This window comes from Capricornis sumatraensis, chromosome 6, assembly GCF_032405125.1.
Source record: "Capricornis sumatraensis isolate serow.1 chromosome 6, serow.2, whole genome shotgun sequence".
In the NCBI taxonomy this organism is placed as follows: Eukaryota; Metazoa; Chordata; class Mammalia; order Artiodactyla; family Bovidae; genus Capricornis; species Capricornis sumatraensis.
Genome location: NC_091074.1, coordinates 59,164,146 through 59,191,608, shown reverse-complemented (window position 1 = coordinate 59,191,608; position 27,463 = coordinate 59,164,146). Strand labels below are relative to the sequence as shown.

General features: G+C 39.9%; 1 protein-coding gene across 4 annotated transcripts; it reads left to right on the top strand.

The window, feature by feature from the left end:
* The first annotated feature begins 97 nt into the window (after window positions 1–97).
* On the top strand, window positions 98–26,036 carry NMRK1 (nicotinamide riboside kinase 1). 4 transcript variants are annotated; one of them, XM_068973921.1, is made up of 9 exons: window positions 98–271; window positions 5,078–5,131; window positions 12,055–12,145; window positions 12,433–12,481; window positions 17,751–17,898; window positions 17,977–18,048; window positions 18,667–18,773; window positions 21,221–21,304; window positions 24,932–26,036. In XM_068973921.1, the coding sequence occupies exons 2-9, from the start codon at window positions 5,103–5,105 to the stop codon at window positions 24,949–24,951; spliced, it is 600 nt and encodes a 199-aa protein (XP_068830022.1). In that variant the 5' UTR covers window positions 98–271; window positions 5,078–5,102; the 3' UTR covers window positions 24,952–26,036. The 4 variants fall into 4 exon arrangements, with proteins under 4 accessions (XP_068830022.1, XP_068830020.1, XP_068830023.1 ...); XM_068973919.1 differs by lacking the exon at window positions 24,932–26,036 and adding an exon at window positions 21,430–21,899; XM_068973922.1 differs by lacking the exon at window positions 21,221–21,304.
* Window positions 26,037–27,463: the final 1,427 nt, after the last annotated feature.

Genomic DNA, 27,463 nt, shown 5'->3' with positions numbered 1-27,463 from the left:
ATCGCGCGCGCAGGCGCGAGGCCACGCACGCCGGAGGCCCGCCCCGCCCAACGCCGGCCAGAGCCTGCTGCCGCGTCCGCTCCAGGTGGTACGGAGCCTAGGTTGGCCTTCTCTACCCTGGGCAGCCTCTGACCCGGAAGGGGAGCGGGGAAAGAGGCTGTGCGCCTCTTGGTTAACGAGCTTCAGGGGCTGCGGCGGGTTAGTGACAGGCGCGCGCGTAGCGATCTCCTGTGCCGCTTTGCTCGGGAGCAGTCGAACGAACTAGCGCCCGGTGAGTAGTACCTGCCTGATTCCGCCGCTCCCCGCCACGCAGACTCGCTGGGGCCTGGAGGTGTTCCCAGAGTGTTCCTGCGCTGGAGCCTGAGCCTGGCCGTGTCTTGCAAGCTCTGTTAGGATATCTACCACCCTAAATGGACTGATAAGTGCCCTGCCCAGGAGAAAGTGTTGTCCTGATGGGGTACTACTCTCACGCCCCCTAATAATCCTTAAAATGGGAGTCGGTCTTCTGGAGACCATACAGATTTTGGGGAGAAGTCACTGGGGTAGGGGTGAGGTCTTGATCCCTATCGGAGGAGGCAATCTTCCTCCTTTAGCGTTGAGAGTGACTGACGGAGGCCCTCGTTGTTGCCTGTTACTGTATAGCCTAAGAATGATTTTCACGGTTTTTTTTTTTTAGATGGATTAAAAGAAATCAAAAGAAGTAGAGTTTGTGGTACGTGGGAATTATATGAAATTCAAATTTCAATGTCCGTAAAGTTTATTAGAACACAGCCACGCTCATTTGCTTCTGTATTGCCTGCGGCCACTTTCACTTCCTAACAGCAGAGTTGAGCAGCTGCCCACGAAACCCAAAACATTTACGGTCTAGAACTTAGCAGAGCAAGTTTGCCCACCCCAGACCTAGCAGGTTGAATCTCCACTGGGAGGCAGGGGCTAGAACAGACAAGAAACGCAGCAGGTGAAAATTTAGAATAGTATAGGCAATATGATAAATCACTTGTATTGAGGGGGGGGATAAAAATTGAGAAGAAAAAACTTTGCATGAGAGTCTACGTAAAATGAAGCTTCGAAGTCTACTAGGAATTAAGTGAAACAGTGATTACAAGACGGGGGCAAGGGTTGTGTATTCGGACAGGCAAGCCTTGGTGTTTACCAAAAGGGAGCAAAGTTTAAAAAAAAAAAATAGAAAAAGACTTCCCTGTCACATAGAAAGTAATCAAAATGTTGAAGAAAATAAATTGAGTGAGAAGTCCTGAAACATTTCACTCTTCTAGAAAAACCAGGCTGGTGTTGAAACTGATTGAAAAACCTTTTTAGTTTTGTCATCATCCATTCCTACTAGGGAGTTGCTAGCTTTCTTATTATCTGCTGATTCTACACATGCCACCTGTGACTGTTTTGCAGTTTAGTATCCAAAATGTACTGTTAAGTAGTGAAATAATTTAAATATACAGATGGAAATACCAGACCACATTACTTGCCTTCTGAGAAACCTGTATGCAGGTCAAGAAGCAACAGTTAGAACCGGATGTGGAACAACAGAACTGGTTCAAATTGGGAAAGGAGTCCATCAAGGCTGTATATTGCCACCCTGCTTATGGAACTTATATGCAGACTACATCATAAGAAATGCTGTGCTAGATGACTCACAAGCTGGAGTCAAGATTGCCAGGGGAAATATCTACAGCTTTTAATGACAGAAAATGAAAAGGAGCTAAAGAGCCTCTTGATGGAGGTGAAAGAGGAGACTGAAAAAGCTGACTTAAAACTATTGAAAAAACTAAGATCAAGGCATCTGGTCCTATCACTTCATGGCAAAGAGATGGGAAAAAATGGAAACAGTGACAGACTTTATTTTTTTATTTTCTTGGGCTTTAAAATCGCTACAGACAATTACTTCAGCCATGAAATTAAAAGATGCTTGCTCCTTGGAAGAAAAGCTATGACAAACCTAGACAGCATATTAAAAAGCAGAGACATTACTTTGCCAACAAAGGTCTGTCTAGTCAAAGCTATGATTTTTCCAGTTGGGGCACAGAAAATATCCCACCAATAATAAATCAATCAAAATAACATCTGTTATACAGAAGAGCCTCACAATTAAGGCAGCGCATGTACACCATCCTTTCTCTGCTCCTGGTAGTAAAGTGCTTTTTAGCAGCTTTGAAAGATGATTAGAAGTTGACTCATTTGGTTTAGGTTTGTTTCTAGTTTTGTTCTTTGGCTGTACCGTGTGGCTTGCAGGATCTTAGTTCTCTGACCAGGATCCAACTCTGGATCCAGCAATGAAAGTGCTGAGTTCTAAACCATGGAGTACCAGGGAATTCCCTCTAGTTTTCCATGTACTGTATGTGTGATCTTGAACAAGTCACTCCATTGCCTGGGCTATTTTCAACTTGTGCAGAATGAAGGAGTGTGGACCATGTGATCTCTTAAGATTGTATCTCTCCAGGCTTGAGAATTTAGGCTGTGATAAATTATCCAAAAATAGGTGCGCTGGAAGCAAGGAACAACAAAGTCTATGAATTTTTTTGTTCTTATTTTGCTAATTAAGGACATGAATCTACTATTACTTACTGCCAACATAAGTTTGTAGGAAAAAGGACATGTTTTAAAAGTGCAAGATGTTAAGATGTAAGAAAGCTACCATCTCAGGATAAAGGGCAGCCTTTCCCATCCTGAAAAAGGATAGTTGGCAGGCTAGCACTGACATATTGAAAATAAGAGTAGGGTAAAATATAATTCAAAAGCAGAAAAATTACAATGTAAAAATTTATTTTATAATACTCATTATATGTAATTGTTCCTTGATACACTTTGGCAATTGGGATGGGGATAAATATATTCAATATTATACAACTCCCAGTAAAACTCAGATGTCCAACCTGATGTATTATTTTATTTGTCACAGTCACATTCTTGTCTCACATAGGCTAGTAAATGAAATTGGAACCTCACCTTACCCAATTGCACTCAATTTGGAATACCCGTTGTTCCTCAGTATCAAGGGTGGTAGGGATTGGTTCCAGAACAATACCCACCAACCCAGAAATGCCAAAATCTGCAGATGCCCAAGTCCCTTATATAAAATGGCAAAGTATTTGCATTTAACTTGTGCACATCCTCTCAAGTGCTTTGAATAATTTCTAGACATGTAATCCCTAATACAATGGACATCCTGTGGAAATATTGTAAATTCAATGCAAATGCTATGTAAATATTTGCTGGTGCAGCAAATGCAAGTTTTGCTCTTTGGAACTTCCTAATTTTTTTTTCCCCTAAATACTTTCAAACCAGTGTTGGTTGAATCTGCAAATGGGGAGCCCTCAGACACCAAGGGCCAACTGTGTTCCAGAAAAGCTGAAGAAAAGCCAAGGAACACCATCCCTCTTTCTACCAGATTGCTCTCCCTACTATCCCCACAGAGGGAGTCTGGACACAGGTCAGGGTAGGAACTGGGAGGGCAGCCAAGACTAGACACCATGTACCCAGGGTGGCACAGCTTAGGTTCCTAATCATTCCACTAAAACAGTCAGGAATAAAGAGCAGCATCAGTCAGAGACAACCTTCTAAAACCACTGTGCTAAGGTTTCCTGCTGCTGGGCTTCATCTTCTCACTTAAAGAGATGACAGTGGTCCTTAGAATATCCGCAAGAGCACTTTGGTAAAGCTTAGGGGGCCATGCATTAAACTGCCCTCCACCTCCAGACCAGGGGTCAGCCAGCAGCGGCCTGCAGCTAAAACCCAGCCCAGTGCCTGAACACTTGTAACATTTTGTAATAGGAAACACTCGTTCTGAAATTCAGTAAGGGAAATGTTATCCTAATAAAAAAGGAATCCCATTCTCATTTGTAGACATGCATTACAAAAAAAAGTACTCAATTATTATTATGTTTTCAGTTCAGTTCAGTTCAGTCGCTCAGTCGTGTCCGACTCTTTGCGACCCCATGAATCGCAGCACACCAGGCCTCTCTGTCCATCACCAACTCCCGGAGTTCACTCGGACTCACGTCCATTGAGTCAGTGATGCCATCCAGCCATCTCATCCTCTGTTGGCCCCTTCTCCTCCTGCCCCCAATCCCTCCCAGCGTCAGAGTTTTTTCCAATGAGTCAACTCTTCGCATGAGATGGCCAAAATACTGGAGTTTCAGCGTTAGCATCATTCCTTCCAAAGAAATCCCAGGGCTGATCTCCTTCAGAATGGACTGGTTGGATCTCCTTGCAGTCCAAGGGACTCTCAAGAGTCTTCTCCAACACCACAGTTCAAAAGCATCAATTCTTCAGCACTCAGCCTTCTTCACAATCCAACTCTCACATCCATACATAACCACAGGAAAAACCATAGTCTTGACTAGATGGACCTTAGTCGGCAAAGTAATGTCTCTGCTTTTGAGTATGCTATCTTTTGTTTCGGCTTCTGTCAAAAAGTTTGTGGAAATGGTTTCTCTCTTATAAGTTCTTACATAATAACCCTGACTTTGCCTCCTGACCCACAAAGTCTCAAAGATGTACTCGCTGGCCCATTACTAAAAGTTTTTCTACCCTGGCCCTATAGTGAGGAAATAGCACCCTTAATGGGAGTACCCTTTAATTGCCTGGAGCACCCTCCAGCCTCTGGCCAGCAGTGACTTTGTCCCCATGTCAGAAGGAAAAAGAGGCCATCTCAGCCAACTCCTTGCCTTGGGGTTACTGGGTCATTCTTGGGTGATTCAGTCATGTAGGTGACAAGTCATCTGCCTGAGGGGAGCATGAAACTCTGTAATATGCCCCATGTCTCTGCAGCTCTTCCCTGCCCTTGAAAACAGACCCTCAGGGATGTGTGCTGGGCCATGGGGGCCCTTTTAGTTCTCTTGACTTGGCTGTCAGGCCCTGAGTACTACCTGCCGTTGGCGCTTAGCACGAGAGTATGGCAGAGAGAAGCTAGTACTGTTTGAAGCTCTCCCATGGAATGTGGGTAATCCAAGGTGGGTAACCCAGAGTTCAGTAGCATCTTCTCCTTCAGCTGGCCCTCCTTATTTAGGACTCTCTTTTATCTTTTTGGACACCTAAGTGATATCCTTTTTTTTTTTAATTTTAGGAAGACGTGATTTTCAAAGCTAATTATGAAAACATTTGTCATTGGAATCAGTGGGTGAGTAATTTTGCTACCAATAGCTGGTCAAGATACTCAGGATGTCCAAAGAGTGTTGCCATGGGGATGGGGTGGGAGAAGAAGAAGCAGTGAAAAGGAAAGAGAAAAGAGAGCAAGCCACTGTTGAATTTAAAACAGTTAAGTATTGGCTACGTAGATGCCAAGAAATGGGAGAGTTTCCTGTAAACAGAAACAAGAGAGTCAGTACACAAAGTTTACCTGCCTGACTTTATTTTCTGAAGCTGACACCAGCGGCAAGGCCTCATCAGATGCTACTTTGGTTTGGGGTGATATATCCTTCTCCACATGGCTGCTCCTCCACTGTGACCTAGAAAATCTATTGTTTCTTTCCAGTTATGCTCAGTTTTGGACATGTGGAATGAGGAACCACCTCACCTCTACTCCTTTCTCCCCATACTTTTTTATCTTGAAGTAGTCCTTATTGCCGTGGCATGATTATTGATCATTTACCCCTCTTCCTCTTAGAAGTGTCCTAAATTATATGGTCACCCTTACCCATGTAACCAGAAGTGGGCATTCAAATAAGACTACAGCAACTCAAGAGGACGTTGTTTGTTTTGCTAGTGCATTATATTCATCTTTCTTCTGAGTACTTTCATGTTATGTGTAGTCTAGTTAAAAAAATAGTTAAGACTATTGAAATTAAATTTTGTAATTTGGGCGAGATCATCGTATTATTGTATTACATTACTATAGTGAGTCATCAGTTAGAAGTAAAATTGTGTGAATTAAATGCCGGAACTTTGCCTTGACTTGCTCCTGTCTAATTAGAACGAAGTTCAGGTTTTCTCTGCCTTGGCTTCTCTTCTCCATCCCTTGCTTTCCATGCTCATTGCCACCATCCTAATTCAAGCCCTTATATTCCCTGATTCCAGTCTCCTCCTCTTCATCTTTCCTACATACCTTACCAGTTTAATCTTTATACAAAATTTTTAAATTATTCTCTCACCTGATGAACAATATCCTGTGGTTCCCAATTATTTAAAATGGAGTCTGAATTTCTGGATATATGAGGACCATCCAAAATAATAAAATGTATTAGCGTCAGGGGCAGGCAGGGTACAGGAAAGATTTGATGTAGGAGCTTAGGGGTGTCACCAGAGACTCCATTTCTCTCTGTGTCTTCCTCCTTTTGAATTCATCTAAAGTTGGCTCCATTATCTGGTCACAGGAGACCACCAGCAGTTCCTGGGACCTCGTGCTGCTTCTAAGCCTAGCACTAGGGCAGGGACTCAGCTTCCCTCAGGCCAAGGGTCTCTTAGACTCGACCAGCTGTGTCACATACCCACAGTCACAGTCGAAGGCAAAAGCAAGGGGACTGCCTTGATTGGTTTAGGCCAGTGGGCCCCTGCTCTGAAGTTGAGAGCAGGTCACTCCAAACCAGACCTTGGAAACAGGATGGCAGGAGGGGGAGCCCAGGGAGGCCACTACCAGATCCACTACAGGATCCAGTCCAACCTTCATTCCACATACGGGCGAATAAATGCCCCGCATCTCAGTATTCCAGCCCTCCGTGTGGAAATCTGGGTCATGCTTTCTTGTCATGTGCATTACTCCCTAAGAAAGCCTGTTTTCTATGTTTCTTCCTCAGCATGGGCCAGGATTTTGTGTTACTGCTGCTGCTGCTTCTGCAAAGCCCTTGCCAGACTCAGCTGCAGTTCCTGCCTGCCTTCCTCCAAATGCACTGTGCTGTATCTCTCTTGTACTTAAAATTTGCTGCCCTGTGAACTAATTACCAGACCTGCCTCTTGAGAAACCTGTATGCAGGTCAGGAAGCAACAGTTAGAACCAGACATGGAACAACAAACTGGTTCCAAATAGGAAAAGGAGGACGTCAAGGCTGTATATTGTCACCCTGCTTATTTAACTTCTATGCAGAGTATGTCATGAGAAACGCTGGGCTGGAAGAAGCACAAGCTGGAATCAAGATTGCCGGGAAAAATATCAATGACCTCAGATATGCAGATGACACCACCCTTATGGCAGAAAGTGAAGAGGAACAAAAAGCCTCTTGATGAAAGGGAAAGAGTGAAAAAGTTGGCTTAAAGCTCAACATTCAGAAAACGAAGATCATGGCATCTGGTCCCATCACTTCATGCAAATAGATTGGGAAACAGTGTCAGACTTTATTTTTGGGGCCTCCAAAATCACTGCAGATGGTGATTGCAGCCATGAAATTAAAAGATGCTTGCTCCTTGCAAGGAAAGTTATGACCAACCTAGACAGCATATTAAAAAGCAGAGACGTCACTTTATCAACAAAGGTCCGTCAAGTCAAGGCTATGGTTTTTCCAGAAGTCGTGTATGGATGTAAGAGTTGGACTATAAAGAAAGCTGAGCGCTGAAGAATTGATGCTTTTGAACTGTGTTGTTGGAGGACTCTTGAAAGTCCCTTGGACAGCAAGGAGATCCAACCAGTCCATCTTAAAGGAAATCAGTCTTTGGTGTTCTTTGGAAGGTCTCACTTCCTTCTCCCAATATTTTGGCGACCTGATGCAAAGAGCTGACTCATTTGAAAAGACCCTGATGTTGGGAAAGATTGAAGGAAGGAGGAGAAGGGGACGATACAGGATGAGATGGCTGGATGGCATCACCGACTCAATGGACATGAATTTGGGTAAACTCTGGGAGTTGGTGATGGACAGGGAGGCCTGGCGTGCTGCGGTTTGTGGGGTCGCAAAGAGTCGGACATGACTGAGCGGCTGAACTGAACTAATTATTCACTTGAGACTGCAAGGAATAATGAAATTTCTGAAGGATTCAAGGGGCATCCATGAACCTTGTGAAACTTAGTGCTTGTGTGAAGATATTCATTTTTCTAGGGAAAGGTTTTATAACCTTCATCAGATTCTCACAAAGTTCCTTGATATTAAAAAATGTAAACTGGGTGTTAGAATTGGACTTTGTATCTCATCTCCAGTTGTTACCTTGGGCAAGTTTTTATGAACATACAACTTTTCAACCCTTAGTTCCTAAACTGGACAATGGGAATTTTAATTCTATCTGTTGAAGGAGGGATTCTCCACTTGTTGGAGTAATTACAGACAGCTTTTTTTAATTCCTCCCTAGCCAGATAGTGGTGGTGGTGGTCGCTAAGTCATTTCCAATTCTTGTGACTCCATTGACTGTAGCCCAGCAGGTTCCTCTGTCCATGGGATTTTCAAGGCAAGAATACTAGATAGGGTTGCCATTTCCCTAGCCAGATACCATATTCCAAATACAGTGACCTTTCTTGTTACCTGTCACATGAAAAATGGACTAAAAATTTTTGTCACATTAGAAAAATGGACTAGAAGTTGTGCATTTATTTGGGTTTTGTGAACAAAGGAGGAAGTGGGCCCAGGTATACCCATTTCCTTCCCCATATCCCAGGATGGAATCTGCTCCATCTGAACAGTCTGGCCCTGTGGTTGGAGAGCACACAAAGGAGGCTGTGAGCCTGCTGGTGCACAGTGGTTATGAGCATGCTGAAGGAGAAGAGGTGAGTCTTAAGGTGTCAGCTCACCGGGATGGTTGCAGACTAATGATAGGTTCTAGGCTCAGACGGGTTAAATTCTTCCCCTCCTCCCCCTCCCCCACACCGCCACCACATCTCTCTGACCTGGACTGCCTTCTAGCTGGTCCATCTCCTCTGATTCTAAAAAAAATGAGGTGCTTGTTTTTCATTGGCTCCAGCTAAGTCAGTGAAAAGCAATCTGTTAGTTCACCTACATGATCTTAACTAAAGGGGTAGGTCTAGATAATAATACATTTTCGAGCCAGATCGCTCATACTGTAATAAAGTTGCCCTTGTTTGCTATGTATTTTAAATCAAAATTCAGTAACTAAATTATGGGCATTCAATATGGATTACAGACATTTTTGTTAGAGGGAGAAAAAATTCTCACAACAGCATTTACTCAATACATAGGGTAAACCCACCCTCTCACTTTACCTTTTTTTCACATTTTACTTAGTTTTTGGCCTGCCACATGGCATGTGGGATCTCTAGTTCCCCAACCAGAGATCGAATCGAGGCCCCCTGCATTGGAAACTTGGAGCCCTGGGCACTGGACTAACAAAGAAGTCCCCATTTTTCCATTTTTAAGGAGATTGCCTATATCCAACCCAATTGTGTAGACTAAGGTTAAACTCAATATGCCAGCAAATTTGGAAAACGCAGCAGTGGCCACAGGACTGGAAAAGGTCAGTTTCCATTCCAATCCCAAAGAAAGGCAATGCTAAAGAATGCTCAAACTACCACACAATTGCACTCATTTCACATGTTAGTAAAGTAATGCTCAAAATTCTCCAAGCCAGGCTTCAGCAGTACATGAACCATGAACTGTCCAGATGTTCAAGCTGGTTTTAGAAAAGGCAGAGGAACCAAAGATCAAATTGCCAACATCTGCTGGATAATGGAAAAAGCAAGAGAGTTCCAGAAAAACATCTATTTCTGCTTTATTGACTATGCCAAAGCCTTTGACTGTGTGGATCATAATAAACTGTGGAAAATTCTGAAAGAGATGGGAATACCAGACCACCTGACTTGCCTCTTGAAAAACCTATATGCAGGTCAGGAAGCAACAGTTAGAACTGGACATGGAACAACAGACTGGTTCCAACTAGGAAAAGGAGTACATCAAGGCTGTATATTGTCACCCTGCTTATTTAACTTATATGCAAAGTACATCATGAGAAACACTGGGCTGGAAGAAGCACAACATTGCTGGGAGAAATATCAATTACCTCAGATATGCAGATGACACCACCCTTATGGCAGAAAGTGAAGAGGAACTGAGAAGCCTCTTGATGAAAGTGAAAGAGGAGAGTGAAAAAGTTGGCTTAAAGCTCAACATTCAGAAAACGAAGATCATGGCATCTGGTCCCGTCACTTCATGGGAAATAGATGGGGAAACAATGGAAACAGTGTCAGACTTTATTTTGGGGGGCTCCAAAATCACTGCAGATGGTGATTGTGGCCCTGAGATTAAAAGATGCTTACTCCTTGGAAGGAAAGTTATGACCAACCTGGATAGTATATTGAAAAGCAGAGATATTACTTTGCCAACAAAGGTCCATCTAGTCAAGGCTATGGTTTTTCCAGTGGTCATGTATGGATGTGAGAGTTGGACTGTGAAGAAGGCTGAGCACAGAAGAATTGATACTTTTGAACTGTGGTGTTGGAAAAGACTCTTGAGAGTCCCTTGGACTGCAAGGAGATCCAACCAGTCCATCCTAAAGGAGGTCAGTCCTGGGTGTTCATTGGAAGGACTAATGTTGAAGCTGAAAGTCCAGTACTGTGGCCACCTCATGCAAAGAGTTGACTCATTAGAAAAGACTCTGATGCTGGGAGGGATTGGGGACAGGAGGAGAAGGGGATGACAGAGGTTGAGATGGCTGATAGCATCACCCACTCAATGGACATGAGTTTGAGTGAACTCCGGGAGTTGGTGATGGCCAGTGAGGCCTGGCGTGCTGCAATTCATGGGGTTGCAAAGAGTCGGACACGACTGAGTGACTGAACTGAACTGAACTAAAGGTTAAACAACAGCAACAAAAAAAAAAATGTGAATCAAGTTCCTTTTACTTTGTAGCTATAAGGTATTTTGGTAATAATTTAATTATATCCAGTAAAAAATTTTGATGAAAAAATATTAGATCCTTTTCCCTTTCTTAATTTTAAACATATTACAGTTCATCTTACTGGGGAATAAGTACAAATACATGTGCAGTCAGGAGTTTTTTGTAGTATAGACATTTGATGGTATGGTGAAGTTTTGATTTCTTATAGTAGTGGTTTAAGTGCACAAAGTAAAAGAGGAATGCAAAGGAAACCAACTGTGATATTAATACAGTTATAAAAATATTTTTAAAAGCAAAATTTGTAGCCTTGTGATATACGTGCCTCTTTGTTAACTCACTAAATAGCACTGTCCAATGGTAAGTCTAAAAGCTACAGTAAATTTGAAGTAATAATGAATATCAATGGTATTATTACAAGATGTCTGCCCCAAGTGCAACATGTTATGAAACTATTTGTGATTTCAATTGGTGAAAAAGTCACAGGTGCAGTTAATAGTGTTGTTTCTGATTTATATTTATAATGAAAGGAAATGACAAAAATCTGTTAGAATTTAGTGAAAATAAAGATGTAAATTTTTTTCAAGTTCACAAAAACCTTGAATCTGTCCATAGACTCTTTAGAGTTACATCAGCCCTAGGTTAAAAAAAAATATGAGTTACTGAGAGGAGGTGTGCTTTCTGCCCACTATGCATGTTTCTGAGTACCAGAAAACTGGATACATACGCGGAGGAGGTGGTCAGGGTCCCCATTCTCCTTGATGTCACAGTCCAGCCAGAAGAGACAAGTAACTACTGGATGCAGTAAGCTACAATGGACCTCCTAACCAGCCCAACCAGTGGAGAAAGATTAGAAGGAAAGGAGGCACCCACAGGAGATGAGAAGTCTTGATAGGTGGGCTTGTAATAAGCCACTCCTCCACTTTTCTTCACTGTACATTGAGACAGAATCATAGTAAGCATTTACAGTTTCATATACTTGCACTAAGATGTGCTGCTCACCTTCTCTGAGTGCCATGTGAACTCTAAATGTTTCAGCATAGACAAAAAATTGTTCTACTTCCACTACAATAGCTGTAATTTAAGTCTTAGTATTTAATATTACCCAGTTCACTTGCCCAGCAGTTAGTTACCTTTCTGCTCCTTCCTGTCTGTTTCATAAGACCTACTTGGGCCTATAGTTTTGCCAAACAAAGAAGTATTATCTATAAAGGAAATAATTCTTCTTGATTATTACATATTGTGTGAAATATCCTTTTTGTAAGGTCAGTTTTAAATGTTTTATGTTCTTTTAATGCATCTTCCTTCTCAGTATTCTCTTTTTTTTTTTTTTTGGTTCAGTGTGACAAATGGTGGGAAGACAACACTGGCTAAGAATTTGCAGAAACACCTTCCAAACTGCAGTGTCATATCTCAGGATGATTTTTTTAAGGTATCTATGAAACTTCTCAAATAATTTATTTAAATCGAAACAGTTATAATAGCAATGTCACTTGAATTACATCCAAAAGCCTTTGCTAAGTGATTGAGCTTTTGTAGTGAAGACAGGCTCAATGCAATAGTGTTACTTATCCACCAGATGGCACACTTATGGGAGCTAATCTTTGATTTTATTTCTCCTCATCACCAAAGCATTTGTTAAAGGTTTGTCACCTCTTCCTTCTATGACTGTATTATTTCTGCACTGAAGTTCTTTTGGGCACTTTATTGTTTTTCCAGCCAGAGTCTGAGATAGAGACAGATGAAAATGGATTTCTGCAGTATGATGGTAAGTAGATGAGCTTAGAGAATATCATGTGCTAATGTTCATTCCTTTTTCAAACCCAAATAACTTTGGTATCTCTGAAGAGAGTCTCAGAATAAGTTTAAATATGTTGCTATACTTTAAGCATGCTTTTGTAAGGGCTTCTGGTACATGTTCAGCTCTTTAAATAAATGAAACCCTTTCCCCTGTTTTATGGTTAAAACTGAAAACATTGGAACAATAGATTTTTCTTTTGAAGGTGGGGCAAGATAAGTCTCTGTTGTTCTGATCCCTCCATAGGACACACACAGCTACCTAGACGATCATCTGTGTCCCATCTTGCCTAGGTCAAACTCTAGGACTATATGTCTCCTGACCTTACTTTCCCAGTGACCTAAGTACTGGATCTTGTCACTGCTCAAAAAAGATTAGTAAATATTTTTTAGATAGATTCACTTCACCCCCCTTGCCCACTTTAACACTGCTTTGAAGCCAATAGGGTAAAGTCCATCAGAAAAGCATCTACTTATACCTATAAAGGAATATCATGCTAGGAAACCATATTTAATGGTCTTATCAACTTTTAATAAGATCATTGTGTACTTATGCAAACTAGCTCTCTTAAAGAACCATGAGATATGTTCCTTATTTTTAACTTTGATAACCTGGAAGGGAAAATGTTATGTAGTCAGTTCTTACAGAAACATGATAGATTTAAGAGAGGCAAAATCCTTGACTGGCTATCTGCTCTTGTGTCTTGAGCCAGTATATTTTTTTTCTTCTCTTCCCCTCTTCTATTGGTTAGTGAGAAAGATTATTACAAAGTAAGAGTTGAGCAAGGAAAAAATATTTTCAATAATTGACCAAGATTGATTCCTAATTTAAATGAGTTCTTACAAACTAATAAGAAAAACAGTAATATCTCAAATGAAAATTGTCCAATAACGTGAATAACTATTCACAGGAAGCATAAGGTTACTTGATTAATGAATGTACAATAAAAAGTCAACCTCAAAAGTAGTTAAAGAATTAAGCTTATTTTTTCCCACTTACCTCATAAATAGATTTTTAAAGCACTAATAATAGTGCTATTTAATAATGGCATAGGCCATATAAATAATGGGCATAGGCCCATTAAAATAACTTATGCTGCTGCTGCCGCTGCTGCTAAGTCTCTTCAGTCGTGTCCAACTCTGTGTGACCCCATAGATGGCAGCCCACTAGGCTCCCCCGTCCCTGGGATTCTCCAGGCAAGAACACTGGAGTGGGTTGCCATTTCCTTCTCCAATGCATAAAAGTGAAAAGTGAAAGTGAAGTCACTTAGTCGTGTCCGACTCTGTGCAACCCCACGGACTGCAGCCTACCAGGCTCCTCCGTCCATGGGATTTGCCAGGCAAGAGTACTGGAGTGGGTTGCCATTGCCTTCTCCAAAATAACTTATAGGTGAATATTAATTGGTACAATCTTTTTTGAAAAGGAGGTTGAGCATATGTCCCAAAGACCTTAAAATATTCATGCCATGTGTTCAAGTGTCCCACTTCCAGGAATCTATCTTAAGCAGAATTCTGAGCTCTTTAGGTAAATATACAAGTTTAAGGTAAGTCAAGGTAATGTTGAAATCTTTATAACTACCAAAAGAATAGTTTTAAAGTATATAGCTATCACATTTATAAATAGATGGAATCATTAAAATATAGCTGATAAATATAAAAGAAGTAAAAAATAGAGAACTAAAATATCAAAGGATGGTGGAAAAATAGAAGATGGTGTAAAATGATGCTTTAAATAAAATATATCAGTAGCTGTATTAAGTTAAATCAACTAAACATGTTAACAGGTTGTCAGACTTTGGATTCTCTTAAGTCTTAATACATTTCAATGTATTGAAGTAAGACAGAGATATATTCTAATTACTGCTACTACTGCTACTAAGTCAGAGAACTGAATTAGAAATCAATAGCAAAAGAGTAAGTATAAAATTCCAAAGTGTTTGAAAATTAATCAGTGGTTTTTTTCTGATTTTTATAAACTTTTTGTTATGGAAAATTTTAAGCAGATACAAAAGGAGGCAAGAAAAGTACAATGAACTCTCATGAATTCACCATTCTGCTTTTAAAATGATGAATTCTTGGCCAATTATATTTCATCTATACCCTCACTCACTTTCTCCTTCTGTATTACTTTGAAGCAGATCCCAGACATCATCATATTTTACCTGAAGCAAGACGCTTCATTATATCCCATGGGTCAAAGAACAAATCACAATGAAAATTAGAAAATATTTTTAACTGAATGTAAAGAAAATATATTAAAACTAATGGTACTTCTTGTTCTACCCAAGATGGCTTGCCCCATTACTTGCTATTCCTCCCTCTTATAACTAAAAACCCTGCATAGAATACAACAAACCAAGACTGTGAAAGACGAAGAGAGCATATTGACTAGGGACTTTGGATCTTGAGGAATGACATTGCTGTGAGTTCCCTGGGCACTTTTTTTTTTTTTTTTTTTTTGCCTGTCATATATATCTGGAAAAAGATGGTAGAGAAGTGTGCTACATGGAACCATCAATAGGTATAACTAAAAACCCCCAACAACTCTGTTCCCTTTCAGTTCAGTTCATTTCTGTCACTCAGTCATGTCTGATTCTTTGCGACCCAATGGACTGCAGCACATCAGACTTCCCTGTCCGTCACCAACTCCCAGAGCTTACTCAGACTCATGTCCATTGAGTTGGTGATGCCATCCAACCATCTTATCCTCTGTCATCCCTTTCTCCTCCCACCTTAAATCTTTCTCAGCATCAGGGTCTTTTCCAGTGAGTCAGTTCTTTGCATCAGGTGGCCAGCGTACTGGAGTTTCAGCTTTAGCATCAGTCCTTCCAATGAATATTCAGGACTGATTTCCTTTAGGATGAACTGGTTGGATCTCCTTGCAGTCCAAAGGACTCTCAAGAGTCTTTTCCAGCACCACAGTTCAAAAGCATCAATTCTTTGGTGCTCAGCTTTCTTTATTGTCCAGATCTCACATCCATACATGACTACTGGAAAAAACATTGCTTTGACTACACAGACCTTTGTTGGCAAAGTAATGTCTCTACTTTTTATGCTGTCTAGGTTGGTCATAACTTTTCTTCCAAGGAGCAAGTGTCTTTTAATTTCATGGCTGCAGTCACCATCTGCAGTGATTTTGGAGCTCAAAAAAATTGTTCCCTTTAGTCAAAGGAATAGAAAAACAGTGCCCTAATAGAAGAGAAATTTATTTTGGTAATACCCACTTTACTGTAGCCAAACAAAAGGAAAAACAACTTCCCTTCATGGTGTTAACAGGGCGCAGTGCATTTCTCGCCTTTTGGACCAGCAGCACCAGCACAGCAGGGTCCATTGGCTTTCCATGTTAGCATAGGAATCATATCAGTAATGCCAAAAAGAAAGTTGAACTTCCATACCTAACGGGCAGCAAAAAAAAGTAATAAGACAGTGTGAGGTGGTGTGAGGTGGCACTCCACTTTCCCTAACCAAGTTGTGTCAACTACTGTCAGCAGGACCCACTGGAGAGCTGAACTTCTGTCCTCACTGAACTGTAATGAAGCAATACCTGAATGCTACTGCTTGCCTCTTTCTCCTTCCACAGCCATCCCCACACCTCAGTATGGTGATGCTCAGCAGACAGCTGAACATCCACCCAACCTGGACCTGCACACTACACCTGAACAGAGTAACTGCCTGCAAAAACAAGATTAAATAGGCTCCAGAGCCTTGTAACATAATACCCAAAATTTCCAGGATGAGACTGAAAATCACTTGTCATACTAAGAACCAGGCAACTTTCTATTTGAATGAGAAAAGACAGATACCAACACCACAATGACACAGATGCTGGAATTCTGACAAGGATTTTAAATAACATCCATAAAAAGGCTTCAGTGAACAACTGTAACCATTCTTGAATCAAGTGAAAAATTAGAAACCTCAGTAAAGAAAGAGGACATGTGAAAAAGTACCAAATAGAAATCTTAGAACTGAAAACTGATATAAAATTTTAGAACTCACTGGATGGGCATAATAGCAGTATAAATATGACAGAGGAACAAATCAATGAACTTGAAGACAAAACAATAGAAATTATTAACACTCAATCTGAACAGCAGAGAGAAAATAGATGGAAAAGAAATGAACAGAAATGTGGGGCAATAACAAAAGATCTAACATTTGTATCATCAGAGCCTTAGAAGGAGAGGAGAAACAGTATGGTGCTGAAAAGTATTCAAATTAGTAATTGTCTAAGACATCTCAAATTTGGCCTAAGATGTAAACCTACAGATTGATGAATCTTAGTGATCCTCAAAGTTAATCAAAACTAATCAAGAAAAAAATAGAGAAAAACAAAAAAAGTCAATATCACTACAAATTCCACAAATATCAAAAAGATGAGTATATTAGGAACAATTGTATGCCAGTTGAAAACTTAACCATTTACCAAATGCAACTTAATCAAAACAAATACCAGAACAAAGAGAAAAGCTTAATAGCTCTATATCTATTAAAGGGATTAATTCATAATTTTAAAATCTTCCACTCTAATATATCTACATACAGATGGCTCAATTCAGTTGTTCTGAAGTAGGAGTGAGAATTTGCATTTCTGGTAAGTTCTAAGCTGCTGCTGCTGCTGCTGCTGCTGCTGGAAGTACCACAATTTAAGAATCTCTGTTATAGGGTACTTTTCTAGAATTAACAACTGTAAGCTCTGAAAGTATACACATTTTTAAGTTTTGAGTATTATATATTTGTATCCTTTGTAAATTATTTTAATGATTTACCTCCTCTTATTTATCTGTAAGAGCTCTTTATATATTAAGGATACCCATTCTTTGCCAAGTATATGGCAGGTAATTTCCCCAGTGTGTCACTGTCTTTCTATTTTATAAATATTTTGTCATCCAAAAATGTTACATATTTATATAGTCAAGAGGGAATAGAAGTTATAAATAAAGCAATGAGTTTATAATTGTCAAAGTTGGTAAGTGGGGACATGGGAGTTCATTGTACTCTACACTCTACTTTTGTATGTGTTTAAATTTTCCCACAATGAAAATATATCAAGCATACCACCGTATCAATGTTAGAGTTTATACTTTTTGTCTAAAATGTTTGTTCATTAGGTGTTTTGAAGGAAAAATAGAATAGTGTTATTTTATATGTTTATAGGTCACTGGATATCCTCATCATAAAAAGCCACAGCGTAAAACTTTTGTTGTATTTATTTCATATTTGTGTCTGTTTGTTTGAAGTGCTTGAAGCACTTAACATGGAGGAAATGATGTCTGCTATTTCTTGCTGGATGGAAAACCCAACACACTCTCTGGTATCAACACATGAGGAAAGCATTAAGGAAATTCCCATCTTAATTATTGAAGGTTTCCTTCTCTTCCATTATAAGTAAGCATTCCCCACTCTATTAATGACTGTATGAATGGGGAAAAAACTAAATATGCACTAAATATGCTGTTATTTTAGGCCCCTTGACACTGTATGGAATAGAAGCTATTTTCTGACAATTCCGTATGAAGAATGTAAGCGAAGGAGGAGGTAAGTTTTGAAAATGCCTTTGTGGATTGTAATTCAAAAGACAGACTTTAAGAACAACAAGGAAACAGCATTATTGAACTATGTGTATAAGTTATTTTTCAAGCAAGGGAAGCCTCAACTCTTCACAAAGAACAAGACCTTTTTCCATAAATGGCCACCCACATGGAGTAATGCAAATTACTTTTCTAAGAAAAGGCCCTTGTATGAATACAAGCTGTTTGGCTTATCTTTCCTAAATCTTCATATGGAGCAATTTCATTTTGATTATGATTTTAAGTTAATTGGCCTGTATTCTGCTACAGCCATTGAGGACACTGATTAGTTTAAAGCTTACTGCAACATAACAGTATTGCTATCATTATTTATATTAATATTGTCAATTCTTTTATAAACCACTTGAAGAGGAAAAGATGATTAGGAATGGTAGTCAGCGAGTTACAAAGTTCATGTTTAGATTAGAGGACTAAGTCTGTCGTATGTTACCTTTGTAACTGGCATTGGGTCTAAAAAGTATGGTCTTACCCCTTCTCTGAGTGATTTCCCCATGGTCCTGACCATTATTTCACTTCACCAGTTTTGTGTTTCTGTCAACATGAAGTTTCCTACATGTTTTGACAGTACAAGAGTCTACAAGCCTCCAGACGTCCCAGGGTACTTTGATGGCCACGTGTGGCCCATGTACCTAAAGCACAAAAAAGAAATGGAGAATGTCTCATGGGAAATTGGTGAGTGTCTTTTTCCCTTCAAAGAAGACTTTTAACTGTCATTGCCTCAAAGTACACAAGGTTTTAGAAGGCATCTTTCTCACGTGTTAGATTGTAAAAGGACATTTTAAGCCAGAGCCCTCCTTTCCCACATTGGCTCTCCTGGCTTCTGTTTCTCTCTCTATGACTCTTGTCAAAGTGCAGCAACTTCTAAATGGTCATTCATTCAACAAATACTGATTGAATGCATTCCCTGAACAAGGCACTGCTCTGGTGTTATCAAGGGAAATAAGACAGACTTGATCTCCAGTCTTATGAACCAACATTCTATCAGGGAAACATGTTAAACACACTTGCTGCTCAAGTTGTCCTTTCTAACTATGCTGAGTACTGTGACAGTGAGCTTCAGGGGGACTGTCCCAGTCTCAGGAACCGGGGAAGGCTTCCTTAAGGAAGCCACATTTAAACCACTTTATGATAGATTTAACTGGACGAAGGTAGGGGTGGGATAGAAGGCACCCCAGACAGTGGGTATGGTGCATGGAAAGGCCAGGGGGCACTGGCAAAAAAGTTGTGATAGAGAAAGACAAAGCAACGGGTGATGGTGGTGGTACAGGAAGGGTACCTTACAAGGCCAAAGGTCATTGTCCTAAGGAAAGTGGGAAGCCCTCTGCAGAAAGGTTTATTACAAGGATATGGTAAATAGAAAATTTTTGTTTCAGTCAGATCCCTGTGGCTTTGTGAAGGGTAGATGTGTAGGGTGTGATATAGGACATATGTATTCAGAGGAACTGAATGATAGAATAGATATGGAGGGTACAGGTAGTTGAGGTGTCAAGGACAACAGCTCAGCAATTGTCAGAACCTTGGGATACAGAATACAACATGGAGAAGAAGCTGGAGGCTGGAGACAGAAGGCTTTTGGATGAGGCAGAGCAACCAGAGCAGACACATCTTTTCAGAACAAAGGGAGTTGCCCCTACTCTGAGAGACTTCATGGCCTGTTTGGTAAATACAGAAAGCACACGGGACCTCCCCATGGTCTGGAGGCTCTTACGATCCCTTCTTCAGTCCAGTCCAACCCCTCTTCTGCATCCCCAGGGCCTGTCATGATGTTTTGGTCACACTATTTCCGACCTAGACCATTGGTTGCAGGGATGTCTTCTTACTACTACCTGTCCCCCCGCCTCCACCATCTCATGCGCCTACCTTGCTTAAATGCTTCCAAAGAGTCTCCAGCCCTCTGGGATAAAATCTAAACGGGCAGGAAGGATCTCAAGGTCTCCAAAGGCTAAGGCAGAGCCTCGCTCTAAAATCTCATTTCTATACTGTTCATGCCTCCCCACATTCTAGCCTTTCCAAACTGAGCATCTTTTTCTTTTCTTTTTTTTTTTTTTTTTTTTTGGTCCTCTGAGGCATTTTATTTGTATGTATTACATCCCTAGAAAAAGAATCCAAGGATTTTCCCTCCTGTATGTTTTCGTCTTGCTTCTTCATGGTCCATGATGCCAGCTGAGGTTGTCAGTACAATGAAACCAAACTGACGGGATGGGAGCAGGTTATTCTGCCATTTTTCTAGATCTTTGAGTTGTACATCAAATCTGGGGCTGATCCCTCCACACTTATTTAGCCTGCCTGTGAGGTTCACAACAATTTTCCCAGCCCTGTGATCATCAATGATTTCAAATTCGCCAATGTAACCATGCTTCATCATCACTGTTAGAAACCTGACGATGACTTTGGAGCACGGCCTAATAAGGACCTGGCGTTTGCCTCTCTTCTCGGCATTATTGATACTCTCGAGAGCATCAGCCAGGACATTCATGCGCACCATTATGGCGGCACGAAAAGATGGCGGAAAGAGCTGAGCATCTTTTTCTTAACAGGCAAAATTCTCTCCTACCTCCCCCTACCTCTGCAGTATTCTGACTAGAAGGCTCTTTCCTTCCTTTAACCTACAGAATTTTCTTATAACCTACTTCTTATACCAAACTGACTATGGCAATTTAAAGTATCTCAAGGCCTGGAGAATGCAGATTCAGCACATACGTGACAGAAATCACACACACACAAAACAGCAGACAGAAAGACACCCACACACAGCATGGTTTAAGAAGCTTCACAGGTTATCCTGATAAGTTTGAGAACTATTCCCTAAATGATTATTTTGAGAAAGCACCTATTTGGTGCTCCTAAAGTGACGTATGCACAATGCCACTTAACTCTGTGTCTTTTTTGTTTTTGTAATGCTCACATCAGCTAGTTTGAATTTCTCTGTAATAACCCAAATCTCTTACCTGTTGTATCAGCTTTATATTTTTCTTTTTAATGGCTATTAATTTCTTTTAAAATTAAGTTCCTGGGTTCTTTAAACTTTTGGTGTCTTCAAGAGATGCCAAATGCCAGAGTAAGCATCCCATATTAATAAGCCTGTTAGCATTTGAACTACTCTTTTTTCCCCTTCTCAGTTTATCTAGATGGAACAAAATCTGAGGAAGACCTCTTTTCACAAGTATATGAAGATGTAATACAAGAACTAGCAAAACAAAAAGGTTAGTATTGTCCAATCGAAGTGGATTGTGAAGGAGCAACCAGGAAAAATATTTCATTACATACCCATGAATGTTGTTGTTATTTTAGTCACCAAATCATATCTGACTCTTTTGTGACCCCATAGACTGCAGCCCACCAGACTCCTCTGTCCATGGGATTTCCCAAGCAAGAATATTGGAGTGGCTTGCCATTTCCATCTCCTGGGGATCTTCCTGACCCAGGGATTGAACCTAGGTCTCCTGCATGGGCAGACGGGTTCTTCACCACTGAGCCACCAGGGAAGCCCCAAGAATGGTATACCAGAATGCTAATGTAAGAGTGATCGTATCCATCCCCTCATTGCTTTGAAGACAGTTCAGAATCAGACTCTTAATGGGTCTAGGGAGTTGATTACTTTTTGAGGGTGAGAATATTCACCCTTTGTTATCTCTCTTAATGATATGTCTGATATTTAGTTCAAATTTTTAATAGATGGCTGTTATTTCAATAGGACTGAAATTATTCTTTGAATTGAGTGAAATTAAATGCTGATGATCTTGTTTTAATAGGTATAGAGTTCTCTTTCTCCTTTATTCCTCAAAGATTTTTCATAAATACTTACTTCCCAAAATAAACACAAGATTTTAAAAATAACTTACTGAGTGTTTCTTTAAGGTTTTCATATCAGATAATATATTTTGCAAGTGACAGACATCCTCCTAAATCTGGCTTAAGCAGAAAAAAAACAGGAGTGGCAGTGGCTTCAGGCTCAACTGAGTTAAGGAGAGCCGACGGGGTCCTCATGGTTCTGCCTCAATTTCTCATTTTCTGTTTGGGTGTATTTTGAGGTCAGTCTCTCTCCACTAACAGACATGAAGTATTTTGGCAACACCATCCTCCTAAATCCAATAGCCCCAGTAAAAAGACAGTTTTATCCTTTTTCATTGTCTATGAGTTGATAAACAGAGCTGAGTATTGGATACAGAAGGGTCTATATGTTATTCTCACTAGTTTTGCATATATTTTAAATTCTTTATTTTAAACATTTTTAAATCAATTTTCCATATTATCTCAGCTGAAAAGTCCCAGGAAACATTTTGATTGGTCCTGCTTGGGTCACACGACTTTTGCTAAGCTAATCACTATGCCTGGGAGATGGCTTACTTTGGTTGGCTGGAAGTGGATCATGTACGCATCTTGTAATTGAGTACCTTAGGAAAGGTGTCCTGGTTTAAGGGGAGAAATCCTCCAAAGGGAAGGCAGAGTAGGAGGTAGAAACCAGAAGAAGGAAGACAAAGTGTGCTGGGAAAACAAAACTATAGATCTAGATCTTTCCCTGGCACTGTTTGAGCTAACACTTTGCATGGCTAACATACAAAATGCAGTCATCAGCTGGCTCAGGAGAAGACAGTATGAGTCACTTTGGCAGCGAAGAATATTACATGCTCTTTTGGTGAGAAGCAACTCCCCTGGTGCAAATGTCATCATCTCGCAGAAAGAATTGGATTTCCTGTGTCCTCAGTAAATTCCTAACTGACTAGAGGTTTGAGCCCAGCCAGGCAGCTCATTGATCCTAACACACTCCCAGTTTCAGAATCAGCCCTTCATGTAGGTATGAACCTATTTAAAGAAATGTCAGGACCATACTAAAATTTCTTCCTGTAAGTGGAACTTAAAATCCTTGCCAGGTATGCCTGCTTACCCCTGCCATCTGTTACGCTGATGAAAGGCATACCCCCCACCCCCCCATCACGAAGCTCAGGCCCCAGCATCAGTGGATACAGAGAATGTAGAGTGAAGGGAGGGACTCAGCCTTTGTAAATGATAGCACCTGAGCCAGAGCCACTTCTCTGAGAGCTGTTTGCTCCCTTGCTGACCTTGATAGGGTACTTACAGGGTGTTGATACTTACAGTGGTTGAACACCTATACCTTTCCATTCTCTCAATAATGGCTAGGCTTGGGTCCAGTTGTCCTTTAATGACCAAGTCACGTGCTGACGTTTGGCCTTATGCTGTATCTGCTGATAAAAATGAACGAGCCTCGATCATGTAGCTCAGGCAGATTGCATACTGAATGCCAGCTTTTGCCATCTGGTCCAAGACCCAAGAAAAGCTGGCGTGTTTTGACGGGGGCTGAAAACCCACAGGAAAGTACATTTCCATGTCTGTAACACCCTCCTCTTTCCTTACCTACATCCTAGAGGTTTGTAAGGAAGTAGTCCTTCGTAAGACCATCTTGCCTGCGTTTGAGATATTGGATAAAGCTTAAAAGAAATAAAAAAGAAAGAAATGTTATAAGAGACATCAAATCCAAGGAATATCAGCTTTACCTACCTCCAAGATTTATGGGTTTTTTTCTTTTTTTTTCCAGTTGTATAAATAAGTTACTGTGTTATTTATAGTAACCCATCACCTTTCCCAGTTCTTCCAATCACAGTGCCCTGGCAAAGCTAGCCTGGAGGGATCCTTAGCATAGCCTGGTTTAACCCTCAGTGAGGTTAAACCAGGCTATTCTGGACTCCTTCAAATGTTTCAGTTGAATATACCTCATGCTTCTTACAGTGTCTAATAAACTAATTTTCTATTCTAAACACAGAATCATAATTGTGATAAAGCAATAATAATGAAACAGAAACAAAGATTGAATTTAAATCTCTCTCTTACATGGTGAATTGCCATGTTTACTTTTATTTTTAAATTAGTATTTAATGTTGAATAAGCTTTGTAGAGTCCATTATATAATGAAACAATAAAACTAAATAGCTCTCCCAGTTTCCCAGTTAAAGGATTCAAGGTTGAGTTCTATTTTGCTCATTAAAAGTAAATTATAAGACCTGACATTGATATCTTCCTGCAGAAGAAAGATGTCAAGTCAGAGGGATAAAAATTGCAAAATAAAAATTTAATAGAATGAAGTTGGGGGGATATTTTTCTATGTTGAATTTAAAACATAATTTCCAATTATAAAATAATAGTATAATTGCCATAAAATTATTGAACCATTTCCTACTGTTAGATACTTAGTGTTGTTAAAAAGATTTTTACCTTGGCAAATAATGTACTGTAAAATATCTGTGTGTGTTGCTGGTTTTCTTCTTGAAAGATATGTAAAATTTTCAGAAGTAGCACTTGCTGGGTCAAAGAGTATAATCATTTTTATATTTTGCATGCGTCAGAGATTACCAAAAAATGTGTGCTTTTCTAACATGAGATGTGTGATAAGAATGCGGCAGGCTGATCATTGACTTTCTAAGCCAAAGTCACTAAATATTCAGCTCGGCGTCCTTACTTTTAAAAAAGGTAAGAATACGTCTTTCCTCAAACCAAGGATATCATTCCAAAACAAGAATAGTACTGTATCAGCCACCTTTTGTGATATTCTTCTAGTTCTCAAATTATTTCATTTCTTGAAGTCAGGGATCATTATACCAATTGCAAATAATACTGGATATCTGAAAATGGGCTTAAATTTAGCACAGGATTAAAAGAATGAGATTTGGACTCAATTTAGTTCTTTACAGAAAACCAGCATTTCTGGTCCCAGAATCTGTGTAATCTTAACACACCTTGATGTTAGTGTGAAGATTTCATAAAATGACAGTTGGAATTCTTCATTAATTTCTTTTCTTTTTGTAATTATTCCCAAGGTGTGTTAGTGACAGCATAAAGTGAAATGGACTGAAACCTTCCTGGAGTGAATTGGAAAATCCAAAGGAATCTGTTCAAGTACTATAACCAAGATACATTGTGCACTTTGGTACAATGACAGTCTGTTGTTTCGTTTGTTCTGCCTCACATGATTTCCTTAACACATGGAACAGTAAGTGGCTATCCATGATAATGGACAGACATTTACCCTAATGCTGTTCTCACACCAAGAAGTGCACAGATACAGCGTAGCTCACAAAGACAGTCATTTCACTAGACTAATGATTTTCAAACTTTTATGAATGGGATCCAAAGTGAAAAATAAGATGTAGCTCACAACCCAGTATATGTGTAATCTACTGATGTGTGTGTTTGTGTGGATGAGTCTATATATGTATGCATATGTGTCTATATTTGTTGCATGTATCATATCAGTTATCATATAACGTTTACCTCACGTATGGTTTACTCTTTATATTTTTCTGTTTTTAATTTTTAAAAAATATTTGTCACCATCCCATACCGATGCCCACCTCCTGCAAATAATGGGATTACCAGGAGTAGCAATCATATTGAATAAATCAACAATTTGCAACGGTACATTTTTGTATGTGTTTTGTCCTTGTTACTGCTATAATTGTTTCTCATATGTATCTAAAACTGCTGGATCATTTGTGTCACTTATATTGAGACTTTGTTACAAATAAGGATTTTTGTGTGCATGTTTTATTTTGTTTTTGTCAAACCAATGGTCTAAAATTCCATAAGTAAGCCACAGTGACTTAAGTGGTATACAATACAGGGGACCTTTCATTGGAAAGCACAAACAGGTGATCTGTATAATTGTATAATTTCTTGACGCCCCATTCAGTGCTGGAATTTAAATTACTGATCGACTTGTTATTTATTAATAATAGATTTCTGACATTTTTTACATAAATTACAAAAACATTTCTGACAGTTTTTACATAAATATAAAATATATTCTTAAAATAACTTTAAACAATCTCTACAGACTCATCTGATCAGCTCTCATTACTTAGAAGTTTGTAACTAGCTTGCACTCAGTAATGATTAGGGGTTTTTTTTTGCTCACATACACTATTTTAAAAAAAAATCTGGGCTAAAATTACAGTTCATTCACTTAATAAATTTTTATGTTTTTGATCAAACCCTTTAAAGTCTTTATTTCCTCTTTGTAAGGCGAAGATACCAACAGTTCTTAGTGTGGATATAGTGGAGAGTAAGGATAAGTTTTGAAATCCTTAACATGGCCCCCAAGGCATCCACGATCCACCTCTCTGCCTGCAGTTCCCATCACTCAACTCTGTGCTGCTCAACCACTGGAACCTCTCCTCAAACTCACCAGGACTCTTTCCATGTCACAGCAGCCTCACGTGCTGCTGCTGAGGCTTGGAGCAAACTTCTGCAAACCTCCCTCCAACTAGCCCACCAACTCCTATTCTGCCTTCAGTTCACTCTTGTGATGCCACTTCTCAAGGATTTCCCTTCTCCTTACCCCGCCCTCATAGGTTCTCCCTAGGTTCCTCTACTTTTCCTTCAAAGCGCTGGTCACAGTTGTAATTACTCTGCCACTTACAGAATCACTCATTCAGTGGCTGTCTCTCCAGCTAGACTGCAAGCTCCTTGAAGGCAGGACCTACCTCTGTGGCTCAATTACAAATACCCCCTGTTAACTAGCACAGTGTCTAGCACATAGTGAACATAATAAATGCTGGGTACTTCTTACAAATTACTACTATATCAGGAATGAGTTCACATGCAAGCAGTGTGTTAACTTGACTAAAGTAACTTACTGAGGTAATCCTTTTTACATTAACAAACGTTTAAGACATGTAGTCTAGGGTCTTTACATAGAGTTGTCAGATTTAAGGGGAAAAAAAAATCAGAGGGCACATGGTTAGATTTGAATTTCAGGTAAACTCTAAACAACTTTCAAGTCCTAACTATTACATATCTAAGACTTGTTCTTCAGAAATTCAACAACTTGAAAGTGTCATAGAAAAGCCACAGTCTTTCATCCTTGCCCTGTGAAGCTATCACCAGGAGATCACAGGAAGGCCCCACAGAAGCTCCCAGCACAGTGTCAACTATCAAGGAAGGAACTGGGTACAGGAGGCATACAGCCACAGGGCTCCCCAAATTACCCAATGGTGACCCCAGCAGCCATGGCTCCCAAGGCCACTCTCACTGCAAAAGAAGCTGGGAAGAAGTTGTTAGGATAGATTCAAACCACTTATGAATCACTGCCCGGGGATGTTGCCAAGTTGAGGAAAGGTGGGGGGTATGGAACACTTTTACTAAAGAAGGAGGAGGAAACAGGTAAGCAACTGCAAGTATTTTGCAAGTGTTACCACATTTTTTTTTTCTGCTTATCTTCCCTGGCTATAATTTTCTCGAGCTTAGATGGATGTAATTTGTTTTATCCAAACAGTTAAAAAAATTTTTTTTAATGTTTATTTATTTGACTGAGCCAGGTCTTAGTTCCAGTATGTGGGATCTTCAATTGT